This window comes from Megalopta genalis, chromosome 1 (genome assembly GCF_051020955.1).
Source record: "Megalopta genalis isolate 19385.01 chromosome 1, iyMegGena1_principal, whole genome shotgun sequence".
Lineage (NCBI taxonomy): Eukaryota > Metazoa > Arthropoda > Insecta > Hymenoptera > Halictidae > Megalopta > Megalopta genalis.
The window spans coordinates 34,165,998-34,178,900 of NC_135013.1; the positions used below are offsets into that span (position 1 = coordinate 34,165,998).

Genomic DNA, 12,903 nt, shown 5'->3' on the forward strand with positions numbered 1-12,903 from the left:
GTAACAATGAATGTACGGATCAAAACAATGATTATGCAAACGCTCACCTAAATGTATTTAGTGTATTACTCATGCATATGTATGTACAGTGTTACAGTTTTTGTAAGGTTTAGTTGACGTTGTCAAATCGTTGATTGACTTCTACATTCAAAGAAACATCGCGGTACAGTCTGCTCGAAAAGAGTACAGTTCGCCTCGAGTGTTGCAACGTTATAGAATAATTGTTTGTTCGTTGTACATTTGCTGAACAGTTTAAAGTTAATCTGGAGACTTGTGTGATTGTGTAAACAGTTGCTCTGTTTGATTGTTGTCCTGCATGGATAAGGATGCATTTAATAGGAACGGTCGAACCGAGTGGACTGTATTAATGGACCACAGATACTGAAGAGGTCAGCACTATTCCCAACGTACGGTTCGCCACGTTGGAAGAAGTTGACGGGTGACCACTACTCTTTTGACATTAGGGATTCGTTTGCACAAATTTCGTTCGATTATTATTAATTGACTGCACTAAGGTGAGAGAGCGTTGCGCGAACGAATAACTCATTCTCCGCTTCGTTTAGAACGAAACCAACAGTGTATACGTATAACACGTGTTAGGATTTGATAGTGCTGGGTCGGTGAACCTTCGAATCCGAGTGCAACACATTTGTAATACTATCGTTCATATTTATATAGTTTGTATTGTATCGCGGTTATCAATTCAGAGTTTACGTTACAGTAGACGCTTATGTAAACACACTATCGCTTATGGAAAGTAAGCATGTTACATTTACAAATGCAACGCAATGTTGGAATGGACTGATTATAAGTTATAGTACTGTTAATTATTTAATTTATTCTTTATAAGAAGAAATAAAAATTATTTGTGGTGTAGAGTTACAAGGATGAAGGTAAAGGAGTTGCTCAAGACTGTCAACGTAGCATGGTCACCGCCGGCTCAATATCCTATACTGCTGGCTGCTGGTACCGCAGCCCAACAACTCGATGCAAGTTTTAATACCTCCGCCAGCTTGGATTTGTATTCGTTGAATTTACAGCAACCAGGATATGATCTGGAATTGAAATCCAGTGTTTCGAGCGATCATAGGTTGATAATTGTCTTCTTTACATATAAAAAAGTATTATCGCGCTGCAAAGTTGTTACTGTTCACATGAATTTTTTAGATTCCATAAAATAATATGGGGCTCTTATGGAACCAATCCTGCTGGAATAATTGTTGGCGGCTGCGATTATGGGATGATAAAGATTTATTCTGCGGCCAGATTATTGGCAAACGATAATAATTGTTTACTCAGCAGTCCAGACAGGCATACGGGCCCAGTCAGAGCCCTAGACTTCAACCCTTTCCAAGCAAATTTATTAGCGACTGGAGCAACGGAAAGTGAAATTTATATTTGGGATATCGTTAATACAGCTACTCCAATGACTCCCGGATCCAGGAGTCAGCCATTAGAGGATGTACAACATATTGCATGGAATAAGCAAGTACAACACATTCTTGCATCCACATTTTCACAACGATGCGTCATATGGGACTTAAGAAAAAATGAGCCCATAATCAAGTTGACAGATGCAAACTCAAGAGTAATTTCATATACATTTTGGCATGTTCATTCCTTTAGTACTATTGTTTTAACATTTTTAATTTTATGAATATTAGGTACGATGGAAAGTAGTTCAATGGCATCCGGATGTAGCGACACAATTATGCCTGGCATCAGAGGATGATCAAGCTCCCATAATTGAGTTATGGGATTTAAGATTCGCAACGTCCCCGCTAAAAACACTCCAAAATCACCAACGTGGTGTTTTATCGATCGCGTGGAATCCGCACGATCCAGACTTGCTTTTAAGCTGTGCCAAAGATAATAGAATATTATGCTGGAATCCTAACTCGGAGGCACCAGTAAGTTGTGATAGCATATCTGCATTATTCAAACAAATTCATTCAATTCATTTCGCTTATTTCCACGCAGAACGGTGAAGTGATATGCGAACTAGCACAAACAAATCAGTGGAATTTCGATGTTTCATGGTGTCCGAGGCATCCAGGATTAGTTGTGGGAACTAGTTTTGATGGACACGCAGCAGTTTACTCTTTGTTGGGTGGACAACAACAAATGGCTACCGAAACGTCTAACAAAATAGTAGATTCTTTCCCTGGAATGGATCCTTTTACACAGCCTCCTCCTACAATGCAATCGGAACCAGCGGTCACATTAACAAAAGCTCCTAAATGGTTAAAAAAACCATTCGGGGCTTCTTTCGGTGTAAGCACTTCTTTCTTTACTGTACTAAATAATCCATGCATGCACGGTACGTTATGTCGTACAAAATAAAAAGAAAAACAACTTTTTAGTTTGGCGGTAAATTGACAATATTTGAGAATCAACCTGCAGATCCCAATATGCCTGCGAGTGCAAGCAGAACGGTAATTTTGTCGCAAGTGATCACGCAACCGGAACTAATCCAACGTTCTAACGAATTGGAAGAAGTACTCAAAACCGAGCAATACAATGAATACTGTAAAGGAAAGGCTGAGAAAATGACTGATGTACATAGAAAAAAGATATGGAACTGTGTGGGAGCGTATTTCGGGGAAAACGTGACGAAAGAAATATTGGAGTTGCTGGGATATAATGTAGAAGCAATGAACAATAAACTGAATCAATTCATTCCTCAAGAGGATGTCAACAGTATTACAGAGGGAGTTGACAATCTGAATAATGTAAGGTTCATATTGATGCTATTCAAGAAAGAAACTGATAAAAAATTATTTGTTTTATATAATCGAATATAATTTCTTTAGGTACTTAACGGAAACATTATGGATGGAAGTGCAGCGTTTGATGCCATTGCACAAGAACAAAGCAAAAAGCCGTCCATAATTTCTCCAATAAATAATGATATGAAACTGAACGTGTCCGATGGTAATTTTCTATTGTAGACTTATGTTTCCGTTAACTATATTTGTTTAATGAATCTTACATTTCTTTAATATATTGCAGATGAGGATGGGCTTATTACTCAAGCAATCCTCTTAGGAAACATCGAGGCTGCTGTATCTTTGTGCTTTGCCAATAAGCGGTATGCAGATGCAGTCATTCTTTCGATGGCCGCTGGACCCGAATTACTAGCACGCACCCAGTACAGGTACTTTTCAGAGCATACCGGTGCTCTAAATTCTCTTATTAGTTCATTAGTCAGCGAAAACTGGGCTGACATTGTTAAAGGCAGTGATATAAACTGCTGGAGAGAAGTATTGATTGGAATATTCACCCATTCGAATCCGCAGGAACGATCTACTTTGTGCGGTGCGTATGAAACTAGTCGCAGTCATACCAAAACAAATTATGATCAACAATTTATGGATTCTATTTCACAGATATGCTTGGTGATCGTCTGGCATTGTCCGACAATCCAACTTTGAAGGACGAGGCTCAAATTTGCTACATTTGTTCCGGAAATCTGAACAAAATGGTAGAATCCTTGAACGTCGACATTCAAGAGGTAGTGGAGTTGGTAATGATAATGCAAAAAGCATTGGAGTTGCAAGGTACTAGAGACACACGGATAGAAGGACAAATTGCCAGCGTTTTGTCTCAGTACGCGCAAATGTTAGCGGCCGAGGGTGACCTTGAAGCTGCTCTAAATTACCTTGGGAACAGCCAAGACGAGAAGATCGTGATGTTAAAAGACAGATTGTGTAGAGCGTTAGGATATATCCAAGACTCTAGGAGTATGACGAAAGCGCCGAGGGCACAGAATTACTATGATCAAACGAGGAGGCCTTCGCAAACGAGCCATTCGCAGAACCTATTACTCACATCAAGGTCACAATCAAGACCTTACATCGATTCAAACGTTGCACCCGCAAAACAATCATTTGCACCACCCGCGAACCAATTCAATACGCAGCAACAACCTCTCGGGTTTCCTGCTACCAATCCTCTTCAACCACACATGCAGTCTCAGTTACAATACGATCAGTACGCACCAGCTCACTCTTATGGTTCTGCTCCTGTGACTCAACCTCCTCCTCCCCCGCCTCCAACCGGATCAAGTAATGTTGGATCTCGACCATCCAGTGTTGGGCCTCAAGCGAGATCGAAATACGTGATAGACCCATCGGTGAAGTCTACCGCACCCTATGGTCAGACCGGTTATACTCAACAATCATACAGTAATCAACAAATATCTCCACTGTCGAACTATTCTGCACCAAACGCGTACCAGCCACAAATTCCTATGCCTTCGAATCCATATCCTGCACAGAACTTTACAGCCGCTCCGAAGGAACAGGAACCATTCAAACCAGTTCAGACTAGCATGTTAACACCGATGCAACCATCGGTGCAAACGCAAATGTACGATCCGATTAGAACGCAACCATCGCCACAATCTCGGCCTTATGGAAATGAAAACATGTATCAGGCATCTCCACAACCAGCCGGGTGGAATGATCCACCTGCCGCCAAAAGCAGAATGCAGGTAAGCGACCTAAAACATTTTATGATGTTATATTTACATATACATATATATACGTGTGTATATAAATTCGGATAAAACACAGCCAGTACTGGCATTGTACCACAAAAATGAAATGTCTGCGGAACATGCTGGTACCAGGAAGTGGAAAGAAAAACATTCGAAGAATGTCACTATGAAGGTAGAGAATTGTCAGAGAATTGAGTGACGTTATCACTGTTTCATAATTGCTGTTATTGTTGTAGTTGCAATTCTATATTTACCCTTCGTGTTACTTTACTTGGAGAAATGCCTGAAGAAGTTTCATTAGTTGCCTGTAACAGTTTCATTTTCGTGTGATATTGAACTTACTAATACCACAACGTGAAGCGCACAAATACGTTTCCAACTGCTTCATAAAAGAAAATTGTTGTGCGAAAATCATTCTCTAAATTGTACTATATGTACAAATCGCTGATTTCATTATTATGGTGATGCCATCCGTAGGATGAAATTGTAATTTTTAATAATTTACAGTTGAAACAGGAGTATCAGCCACAGAATCCAATTCTGCATCCATTGAGAGGTGCTACGAATCAACCGGAGCCGGACGTAAGTAATGTTATTTATACAAAATGTATTGAAATATCAATTATCAAATAATATTGACTTTTCTTTTCAGCTTTTGCCTCAAGAAAAGTTTTATCCGGACGTTCAAGCACCTTACAATCCCCAGCAGTATAATCAGAATGTGTCGAACATGAATGCTCAATTTGCCAGACAAGTAGAGCCACTGCAACCTGCTGCAGTTGTGAAAGCACCGGAGCCTGAAAAACCGAAAGCGCCAATCCCAGAACAACATGTACATTTAAAAACAGTATTCGATGAACTAAAGAATCAATGTTACGAAAATGCTAAAAACCCGGTAAGACGAAACATTCTTCACACATACACACACACATGTAGCATACTACAGGAACTTTTGTTTATTTGTTTTCAGCAAATCAAAAGGAAGATAGAAGACGTGTCCAGAAAGTTGGAAGTTTTGTACGATTGTCTTAGAGAAAATAAAGTACGTATTCCTGGTGTTAAGCAATTGTTAATTTTAGTTGTAATATATTTTTATACGCATGTGTGTTGCAGTTGTCCCAAAATACCTTGCAGGCTCTGCATCAAATATCACAGATGATACAAAACGGAAATTACACCGGAGGTTTAGATTTTCACACGCAACTGGTCTCCGGTCCCGATTTCAGTCAAATATCCTCCTTCATGCCCGGTATTAAAGTATTACTTCTAAGTGCCCTTCAATTGAATGTCTACATTAGATAGAACGTAACATAAAAACGGATACTTCAATTCATTTTTATAATTTGCAATTTTATAATTCTCATCCAATGAGATATCTATGTTGCATTCACTTACCATAACGTACGCCGCCAATAATGATAGCCAGAACTATTCGAAAACGAACTTTGTTGCTTAATTGTATCATACAGAAATTATAAAACTTACATCTGAATGTAGCTAACGAGAATTCGATGAGCATGTATTATTAATCCTATACAACTAAAACGGTCATTATGCGAGAGAAAGAAGTGTATAAAAATGTAGGACGAAATATTAAAGTCGAGAACATCTACAACGTTCCCATAAATATTGTTAATCAAACTCATCCTTTTAATTATTGTGTATATAATATTAAAGTTGGCTTAAAAAGATCACGTGTATATTTTGAAATAAAAAATTATATAATTTTACTCAAATTATATATATATATATATATATAAATATTAAATTGTTCTTGAAAATAGGGAAATTATGGAATAATCAGACTGTGTAGAATGGCTGCTTTTTCGTTAAGAATAAACTTTTGTAACAGTTCGTCTAAGGGGTCAATTCCATCACGGGCTGCTTGTCGCCTCATCGCCTGCTTCACTTCTTCGCGTACTCCTTTATCAGCTCCGCGAGTAGTAATGCGTCGATCTGTAATATTTCAACCAAAATGTAATCAAAGTATGCGATAAATGCGTCGAACAAATTCTACGAAATATATACTTTGTACTATCCCGGATGCGGTTGCGATATCCAATGATACACCGCCACCGTGTTCAGTCCACAAGTACGTCAATTCTTCTAGAATATCAACGCAAATGATATAAGCTTGAAACAGCGGATAAGCGAAGGAGCCACGATTGATAATTCGTTCTGTAATCGTGGTTAAAGTACTAGCCTCCTGTGGCCAGTCGATTTGCATTAACACCAATGCATGTCCTATGGCCAAGTCTCCGACTCCTCCGCCCAAGGAGAAATTTTCCTATCGAAAAAATACATGGTAACTTCAAACGAAATTTTCAACGGAAATTGGTCATTTAAATTGCACAATTTCCCATTACCTTTATCGCTGAAAGTAACAGCCTGCAACAATATTGAATTATTGGAAAACGTGCGACTGTTAAATAGTGCAGATGCCTTGCACAGGGAACTGTTAAATTATGCGACACTTTACCGGACGCAGAAGGTAGCGCGTTAACTACTAAAACTATATATTCCAACATTCCCTTGAAAAAAATGTTTCATACTTAAGAATATTAGCAAATTAATGTGAAGATGAAATAATATGGAAATGTATTAATACCTTATAATCTTTTAAGAAAAAACATGTATTTGCTAAACGAAGGTGAGCAGATAAACTACCTGCTTCTTGTGATAATCTTGCCAATACTTCGTGATGCAACCCTTTGTACATAGCTAAATCTGTTAAAAACGAGTTCAGCCACGTGTCTAACCGTAGTTGTTGATTTATTTTTACCATTTCTCTTTGTAAATAATCACTACTGTGTAGCAAGTCCCATAGTTTCACGGCCAATGCTAAACCATTACCGCTGTAATCTCCGTCGCTGGTTAACGCAATTCCTCCGTTTTCATCTCTCTTGCGTTTTTTCAATTTAGATTCTATTTATTAATAAAATTTGTAACTAATAAGTTCACATAAACTACTAAAAAATATAACTGGTATAATATCTCACCAGTAGGTGAATGAACACATTCTCCAAATGCTTCCACCAAACAGTACATAGTTTCGTCATTAATAATAAGTGAATTATGTTCATTTAATATTCTTAATAATACAACCACGGTGCACATTAACAATTGTCTAACTATCAGCTCCTCGCATAAACTTGTTGAATGTGCAACTGCGTACTGCTGCAATCTTTCGCAATACGTGTCTTTGTTCCAGGGCATGGAAAACAGACTGCCCAGTTCCCATCCCAACTTCTTTCCAATTAACTCTACCACTTGAAACAGTCTATCCCATGGATTTTGAATCTGGTTATCTTGTGGCTGCTGTATATATGCTAAATAAAATTCAACCGCTTTGCAGAGCAGCCTTAAGCAAAGCCTTGGATTCAGTTCTACAGGTGCAGTACCAAGAAGGGGCAATGCATCGCAAGCTAACAGTCTTCTGAACCCATTCACTGCACGCCCTGGATGACTGTGTTTCTCCGCAGTGAGTAGAGTTTCTACTAAACGTGGCTGAAAACAGAACAGTCTAAGAAGCAAGGTTACTAGTACAAGAGTTTTGAAGACAGAATTAGAACTACTTACTCCATGAGTAGCTATTGTTTGTGGAAATCTACGCAATAACAAAAGTAATAGTTTACAATGTTCCATTGTGTCTTCACTGTGATCAGCGGTCATAATAAGCAGTCTGTGCTGAAGTTCTTGAGGTATATGTTGGAACATCTGACATAAAAATTCTGCCTCGGGATCGCATTGCTCCAAACGAAGGCAAGCTGTTACCGTTTCTATCTCCTTCCATATGTCTCTGTCATCTGGAAAATTCTGAAATCTGTGCATACAGATTTATACAATTCTTTAAAAATATAGGACAATTTTTATATCACTATATATGAATTGTTATTGTTCAAGCCCTTACATTTCGCTAAAACATTTCGCCGCTTCTTTCACATTTTTCGACAGCTTTTCTATCCGATACGCTTCGAACTGACGAATAAATATTAAATTTTCAGTAAACGTTCAATCGTACGAAATGTTTACAGACTTGACAGATTAATATTTCTTCTAACCTGAACTTTTGCACTGTGAGGAAATAAAGATTTCGCTGTGATTAACCATGATTTGGCAGCGTAAATGTCAACCGGTAACACGTCTTTTGCACGCCTTATTAAATAATCCTCTCTTGCTAATTGATTATTATCCGCAGATGACGTTTTCTCCAACATGTTTCGAGAGATTTTGGTTTTCTCGTACCCTTTACATACATATAAATAGAACAGTCAGCTAAGCGAACCACATGAGACACTCTATAACACAGAAATTATGAAGTATGCACATATTGCAGAACATTAATTTTTATTAGTAAGCAATTGTTGAGTAGTTACATTGTTATTTTCAATGGTCGTCGAGGGTAGAAAGATTAAAAATAATTTGTTTTATCATTTCCGGCAAAAATTCAAACCTATAGAATCATTTGTTACGAAAAAATTTCAAGTAGCACCATTCCTTGTAGCGGCAGAGCGCACAAATTAATAGTAGACAAATGTTACCGACAGTGCAATCCACCTAGAAAAATACTACAGCCTCTAGTGATAGAATACTAGAACTATTATTCTGTTTAATATTTTTTTAAGTCAACGTCAGATGGAACGATTCGTATTTTCCAAATAATAATTGTTTGAAATAAAAAATTATTAAGATTTATCAATGTTTCTACATAAATTCAAACTTTCTTACAAACAAAATAGACCTATAGTGAAGTATATACACTTTCAGCTTCAATTTGAGCCTTCAAAAGCCTGTAAATTATTCTCCGGTTGGAAGTTATTCATTCATTTTTTATTCAACTTGTCGGGGGTACTAAGTACATAGCGCTATGACTGTCCTTGTCTCTCTCCGAAGATTTCATAAGTCAACAAGGATACCTCCTTGCTGGTCATAAGTCAATAGTAGGTACAGGGAATTCGAAATTTGTCCCACAAGTTAGTGGCACGCTATCTCTATACGGTTTTAAATTGTATGTATGACAAAACAACCAACATTTATGAACAAAACAACCAAGATTAATAGTCATTTGGATATATAGGTCATCTTAGTTTACAACAATTTATAAGACGAGATCTATTCTTATATCTCGTCGATAAAATCTGTCGATAAAATTTATGTTGTTATTTGTGCGCTGTACTGTAGTTAGCGCTATCTGCCATCTGACTCAATTTTCAATTTACATATAAGAAATTATACATTGCAATTTATGAGAATTCGACGACCAAGGTAAAATTGTTTTAAAATACTTTTTATGAGTATGGAATGAACATTATAACATTTTTACAGTATTTATTAATTTAATATAGTAACTTCGTATAATACAAATCTTAATTCATAAACCAATTATACCATATTCATTTTTTATATAGACATCCATATTCCAAATCGGAAAGTACATACATACGATGATATCTAATTCATTCGAATAAATTTCAATAATATTTAAAAATCCATAAATTTTAAACAAAGTTTATTGAAATTAGTAAATAAAGTAAACGTAAAATTATGTTAATTTAATCAAATATTATCGCAATAAAAGTGACAATATCATATAATTTATGGACAAAACATAAATCAAAATAAAACACGGAAGGTGACAAAATGTGATGCGTTTCTGAACGAGCGTATCTAGTAAACGTTAAAAATTTTTATTTTTAGAAGACTGATACTGACAAAAGCGCGGCGCCATATTGCGTGCTTGTGTTTGGTTACTGTTCTGGCGCGTGGTCGAGAATTGTTATATTTAATTAATTATCATGTCCGATAACCAGGTGAGTTTAGTAGTTTCGATAAACTAACAGCTAGTAGCAATATCTTACTATATAAATACAATGTAACATTGAAATGTTCGTTCATACGTTGAGTCTAATCGGTCTAACCTTGCGTATTAGGAGCAAAAACCCGAAGCCGGCCCAGGCGACGCGAATTCCGAATACATCAAGCTTAAAGTCGTCGGAAACGTAAGAGACGACGATTTTGTTTCTCTTATTTGCAATCTCCTACAATGATTCTCACTACTTACTTCATTGTTTCACTTTTTTTTAGGACAGCAATGAAATTCATTTTAGGGTAAAGATGACTACTCAAATGGGTAAACTCAAGAAGTCATATAGCGATCGAGTGGTTAGTTTTTTTTCTGTTCAAATAGACGTTCACTTATTTCGAGTTCTACCGTATATTTTGTTAATGTTTTTATTACCAGATACATTGTTCCAAGTTACTTGAAAGTTTCAAAGGATTTTTGATAGAGTCAGTATCAATTATCTTTGAACTGTATGATTAGTAATTTAAAAATTCATTAACCGCTGATCTTTGAAATAGTTTAGTGGAATTGTAACTTCATATTTCAATGACCTGAGTCTTAAATATTTTAAAATTGCTCATCATACGTACTGTGTTTTCAAAAGATTGAAAACTACTATTTTCTGCATAGAATAAATATTTACTAAAGACAATGAATTTAATGCAGGGTGTTCCCATGACATCACTCAGGTTTCTTTTTGATGGTAAAAGGATTAACGATGATGAGACACCAAAGCAGGTGAATACAAATGTTCAAATTTCAACTGTATAAATTGTGGCAACAAGATTAATTCTTGAAACAACAGTTTTAATCAACGAAAATGTTATTTATAAAATTATCATTTATTTTAACAATATTTTATTGTTTTAGCTGGAAATGGAAAATGATGACGTTATCGAGGTATATCAAGAACAAACAGGTGGTCACTACTAAGGAAATTAAACCTATTATTCAGTTTTAATATCTTTTAAAGTGAAAGTGACTATCATAAAAAAATGGACAAGTTTATCAGTATGTATATGTATGTTAAAAAGCATTATGTAATTTGGTTTTTTACGTAATATTTTGATGTGCTATTCTACATTCCTGTAATGAAGCAAGATTAAGGACCATCAGCAACCATGTTTCATACAACATAACACATTCATTCACCAAAAACAAAACAACAAAAAAAAGAGAATTATGCCTCAATGTCATAAGTTTTGTCCTTTACTAACATCTGGCAATGTATTTACTTTTCATAGATTTCAGAATTTCCTAGTTTTAGATTATAAAAGTTTCGAAAAATAAAGTCTTAGTTTTATTATTAAAGCATAGTAAATATTATATAATGCGAACATGATTTTAAAAAATTGTTGCGTTTAAGGTGCATCTATAATAAAAAAAAAAAAGTAATATTTTCTCCTTTGTCTTCTTCATGTAATTGCTAAAGTAACGAATTGTTTTTAACTTTCAAATTCTGAGTGAACGATATGGAAAGAATTTGTTGTTTTCCTTTCTCTTATGGTAATCATGGAGTAGTTAATTTGATGTAAGTAATGTGGGTGCTGCCTACAAAATCGTTGATATTAAACAAGCTTATCCTGGGTATGTTCTATTGAAATGGACAGCTTTTATTGCATTGATATTAATAGGTTCTTGTAATCCAAGAATCAGACTTTGAGATGCATAAGCTGGACCAAAGACCCTCTGGATTTGTGCTAACATTTAAGGGCTTCATTTTTTTTTTTTGAAATTCTCTGAAATTTTTCTATGGGCATCCTCATTACAAAATACTTACTCAATGATTTAACAGGACAAAATTTCAACAAATTGTAATAAAATTTATTCTTGTACAAATAAGTAATATAGTTTTGTTTCTATTACTAACGTGTAAAAGTTGTTCGGAATTTCATTTTTTACTATTAAGCAGTCTTATTCTTCGAACAACATGAAATTTTTTTTTACAGTTACATTAATTTACTGTGGTTCCAAAAAGTTTCTCTATACCATGACCGAATTTTTCTATTGTGTGATACGATATTATAAAGAGGTATAATCAGATAAATAATTCTTATTAAATTCGATTGGATGTTTTATTATCTATTGTTTTAGAGTATGCACGTAGTATGTGTAGATCACTAAATTATGCAAATAATTAAAAGTATTACACTCGTATTTTTTATGTTTCTCATATAGAGGAGGGTTCTAAAAATGATTACTATAACGATACTATCTCAAAGAATAGAAGAAATGGTGTACACAAACTTTCTAGAACCACTGTAAGTGGTAAACATGTTTATAGTTAGAAATTGTAAGTAAGGTATAACAATAACATTAATAGTATTCCCTCGTAAAAGTGCAAATTATCGTGAGCGATAAGAATACATTCACGTGAAGAAATTTTGAATTCCGTAAGAACAGCAGATAATGATTTTGATATAAACAGCATTGTAATAATCATTAAATTTCACCAGTCTCACAATCATGTTTACATCTGGCAATAGTATAAAATACCTGTAATAATTATCTACAACAAAAAAAAATAAAAATAATCCTTAATTTTTTCCTAGTTATTTCA

The 12,903-nt window shown here is 35.4% G+C and overlaps 3 protein-coding genes across 8 annotated transcripts; 2 read left to right on the forward strand and 1 right to left on the reverse strand.

The window, feature by feature from the left end:
- Positions 1–240: 240 nt before the first annotated feature.
- On the forward strand, positions 241–6,231 carry Sec31 (COPII coat complex component secretory 31). Of its 3 annotated transcripts, none has more exons than XM_033466243.2 (13): positions 241–389; positions 878–1,090; positions 1,168–1,588; positions 1,665–1,910; positions 1,981–2,274; positions 2,364–2,732; positions 2,814–2,934; positions 3,013–3,318; positions 3,390–4,495; positions 5,009–5,083; positions 5,154–5,396; positions 5,472–5,543; positions 5,615–6,231. In XM_033466243.2, exons 2-13 carry the CDS (start codon positions 888–890, stop codon positions 5,801–5,803), a joined length of 3,645 nt encoding a protein of 1,214 aa, XP_033322134.2. In that variant the 5' UTR covers positions 241–389; positions 878–887; the 3' UTR covers positions 5,804–6,231. The 3 variants fall into 3 exon arrangements, with proteins under 3 accessions (XP_033322134.2, XP_033322132.2, XP_033322133.2); XM_033466241.2 differs by having other exon boundaries at positions 376–515; XM_033466242.2 differs by lacking the exon at positions 241–389 and adding an exon at positions 522–757.
- On the reverse strand, positions 6,179–9,020 carry IntS10 (integrator complex subunit 10). Of its 4 annotated transcripts, none has more exons than XM_033466245.2 (9): positions 8,878–9,020; positions 8,563–8,747; positions 8,412–8,479; positions 8,081–8,324; positions 7,501–8,008; positions 7,110–7,426; positions 6,868–7,032; positions 6,530–6,788; positions 6,179–6,457 (listed from the first exon to the last, which is right to left on the reverse strand). In XM_033466245.2, exons 2-9 carry the CDS (start codon positions 8,716–8,718, stop codon positions 6,291–6,293), a joined length of 1,884 nt encoding a protein of 627 aa, XP_033322136.2. In that variant the 5' UTR covers positions 8,719–8,747; positions 8,878–9,020; the 3' UTR covers positions 6,179–6,290. The 4 variants fall into 4 exon arrangements, with proteins under 4 accessions (XP_033322136.2, XP_033322135.2, XP_076382240.1 ...); XM_033466244.2 differs by having other exon boundaries at positions 8,563–8,799; XM_076526125.1 differs by lacking the exons at positions 8,563–8,747; positions 8,878–9,020 and having other exon boundaries at positions 8,081–8,307; positions 8,412–8,478.
- A 1,178-nt stretch (positions 9,021–10,198) lies between these two features.
- LOC117218120 (small ubiquitin-related modifier) lies at positions 10,199–12,884 on the forward strand. Its single transcript, XM_033466251.2, has 5 exons — positions 10,199–10,311; positions 10,432–10,500; positions 10,586–10,663; positions 11,010–11,081; positions 11,214–12,884. Exons 1-5 carry the CDS (start codon positions 10,297–10,299, stop codon positions 11,274–11,276), a joined length of 297 nt encoding a protein of 98 aa, XP_033322142.1. The 5' UTR covers positions 10,199–10,296; the 3' UTR covers positions 11,277–12,884.
- The last annotated feature ends 19 nt before the right edge of the window (positions 12,885–12,903 follow it).